The following is a 3,030-nucleotide window of genomic DNA, read 5'->3' as shown; positions in this document are numbered from 1 at the left end:
TTCGGGAGGGNCTGCTCACTGCTCATTGCTCATTGCTCATCGCACACTGCTCAACGCTCATTGCCCTATATCCCACCCAGCCGCAGGACTCTACTGCCGCCCGCGCCCCGCCCCATCTGGCCGCTTGCCCGCCCCATCCCCCCTCGATGGGGCCCGCCCACACCGGGGCCTCCCCCCTCCCGCCCACTGCTTTCTCAACGGCCCCGAGCCGGGGCTGCCCTCATTGCATACATAGTGCGCCTTTCCCTGCTTTTCTAGTGACCTAGCGTTCCGCACTGCCGTTTGGCCAGCCCATGCTCCCGTACCGTTGCGTTTCTCCCCAATGCGCCATGCCACTTTGCCAGTCATACACACGTTTCGATGCGTGCCCTGTCAGCTGCTTGCGTTGCATGTCGCCTTGCTCCACCCCTGTTTTATTGCTTTCTCTGCTTTCGCCCGGTTCCCGTCCCGTTTCGGCGGGGAGTCTATGTTGCAAGCTAGTTCTTGCTTTACCAGACTTTAAGCCCACACAAGCAAGCATGGGAGGAATCGAACCTGTGCCCTCTCGGAGGGTTTAGACACTAGCTCCAGCGCCTTCAAAGAAGGCCTTTCTTAGCCGCGGCCAGTAGTACACGTTGACCTGCAGTAAGCCATTCAGCGGCCAGCTGAGTGGGCTGCAGGACCCGGAACGGGCAGTTGCATCGCCACCCACACCACGCGCAGCAGCTGGCCACTTGATCCTCACCTGCATGTGCCTCAACTGGTCCCGCACTTTGGGCAGCTGCACCCGCGGCAGCAGCACCCACAGGAACGATTGGCCAAGCTTGGCCTGTGACTCCAATATTGGGGACAGACCGTTTGGCGAGTCATAGTCGGGCAGTGGCCAATATGGCACAGAGTAAAAGGTAAAGGTGGGGAAGAGCCTCCACAGGCTTAACTTCCCGGTTTTAACGTCTAGCTTTAGACCATTATTTGATCTGCCCGACGCGCCAAGTGCAGTACCCCCCACTAGTAGTGAATGGGTCCCGGGGAGGCCTGTGCCGAAGCCTTGGCGATTCTAATAGGCGTTCCCGAAGGAATTGGCTTGGATTGGCGCTGAGCCGGTCAGCTATGCCGCGTTTGTCCTCACAAAGTTTCGACATGGGAGGAATCGAACCTGTGCCCTCTCGGAGGGTTTAGACACTAGCTCCAGCGCCTTCAAAGAAGGCCTTTCTTAGCCGCGGCCCAAAAAATGCGGCCAAGGACGAGTGGCGGCTCAGACGCAGGCGGGGCAGGCGCGCGCTAGCTGCGCTGACAGCTGCAGCCCAGCCCGGAGCGCCCGGCCCGGCGCAGGGCCAAGCGGCAGCACACTGGCAGCGTTTCAAGGCGCACTTGCTGATCTGCCCGACGCGCCAAGTGCAGTACCCTCCACTAGTAGTGAATGGGTCCCGGGGAGGCCTGTGCCGAAGCCTTGGCGATTCTAATAGGCGTTCCCGAAGGAATTGGCTTGGATTGGCGCTGAGCCGGTCAGCTATGCCGCGTTTGTCCTCACAAAGTTTCGACATGGGAGGAATCGAACCTGTGCCCTCTCGGAGGGTTTAGACACTAGCTCCAGCGCCTTCAAAGAAGGCCTTTCTTAGCCGCGGCCGCGGAGTGCACCAACCAGCCCACCCAGTTCTCGTTCCACATGACGACACCCTTGGCATGCCCGCATCCACGATGCTGCCCCTCAATACCTGCGCGCGGGAAGCGGGCGGCAAGCATTGGCGGGTTAATGCAGTGCTGGGCATAGCCAGGCTGGCAGGGACGGGGCATACACTGTTAACGGCTATTGGGCCTGCGAGGGGGTGAGTCAGCAAGGTGAGTGCCGACCATCCCGCTAGCCACACCCACCTGGGGGCTGATCGTTGTAGAACAAGTAGTTGGGTGCTGAGCCCGAGGGCAACATGACATATAGCTCCAGCCAGTTTTCAATGCTGCCATAATCCTTCAGCTGCTCGTCATTACTAGCAGAATCAGTGCCATACGCCTGGCGCTGCTCACTTGGAGCCCAACCATCTCGCCCAGCCCCAGTGATTTTGTATCCAAAGGCCCAGAATGAACCACCCTGGGCCGCCACCCCTGGGGTTGGTGCTGCCTGCTTCCCTCCAGCTGTTGCTGCAGCGCCCAACACCAGGAACTGCTGCTGCTTGTGAAGGGTGGCCTCATCGGGCGGCTTCTCATATGGACTGCCCATGCCAATCTCCAAATCCGGATCTACTGGCCAGCGTTGCCGCTTGTGACAGAAGAGGCACCAGAGGAGCAGCGCTGCAGGAGGGGTGGTAGGCAAACTGCACTTGTGAATACTGCCTGGAAGAGCCAAGCAGGGCAGCAGCATGCACATCTCCAGAATCATTACTAGCCTACAAAGCTTCATTCAGCACACAGACCGGCCGCCTCTTGCTCGAGGGCGGCCCACTTTGGCCTGGGCAACCCGGGCCGCCCTCCCCCCCCCGGGCGCATGTTCGGTGTTGGAGGGGTGTGCCCAGCGATAGGGGGCCCCTGAAGGCATGCGCCGAGGCCGGGAAGCGTGGTTCGGCGCTGCTGCACGCTTGGCGATTTGAACAGAACCACGTGCCGCCGAGCTGCGGCCGCAGTTTCCGGCCCACGGTCTACGGTCGCAAGCCACGGGACTCGGCGGCACGGCGTTTGGGCCCAAGCTTGCTGCCGCCGCCGCCGCCGTGCCCGGGGGGCAGCGCGGCGGCGGCGGCACGCTGCGACGCCCCCGTGCTGCCGACCTGCGGCCGTAGTTTCCTGCCAGAAGGCCACAGCCACGGGACTCGGCGGCACGGCGTTTCGGTCCACGGCTTGCTGCCGCCGCCGTCGCAGGGGTGCTGCCTGCGGCGGCGGCGGCACGGCGTTTGGGTCCACGGCTTGCTGCCGCTGCCGCCGCCGCAGGGGTGCTGCCTGCGGCGGCGGCGGTAGCGCACGTGGCAACCCCCCGCGTTTCCTTGCCTCCCATCCACCGGACCCCGTCCTGCGCTTCACTTTGTTTAGGGAGGGGCTGCTCACTGCTCATTGCTCATTGCTCAT

The 3,030-nt window shown here is 62.5% G+C and overlaps 1 protein-coding gene across 1 annotated transcript in view; it reads right to left on the bottom strand.

Moving 5' to 3' along the window:
- Positions 1-33, bottom strand: part of CHLNCDRAFT_52221 (hypothetical protein) — a gene marked incomplete at both ends in the record, with an annotated part of 1,676 nt that extends 1,643 nt beyond the window's left edge. Inside the window, one exon of the mRNA XM_005847471.1 lies at positions 20-33. Coding sequence (XP_005847533.1) covers positions 20-33 — 14 coding nt within the window. The remainder of the gene's footprint in view (positions 1-19) is intronic.
- Positions 34-3,030: the final 2,997 nt, after the last annotated feature.

This window comes from Chlorella variabilis (assembly GCF_000147415.1).
Source record: "Chlorella variabilis unplaced genomic scaffold CHLNCscaffold_10, whole genome shotgun sequence".
Taxonomy (NCBI): Eukaryota; Viridiplantae; Chlorophyta; class Trebouxiophyceae; order Chlorellales; family Chlorellaceae; genus Chlorella; species Chlorella variabilis.
This window is presented reverse-complemented; position numbering and strand designations above follow the sequence as displayed.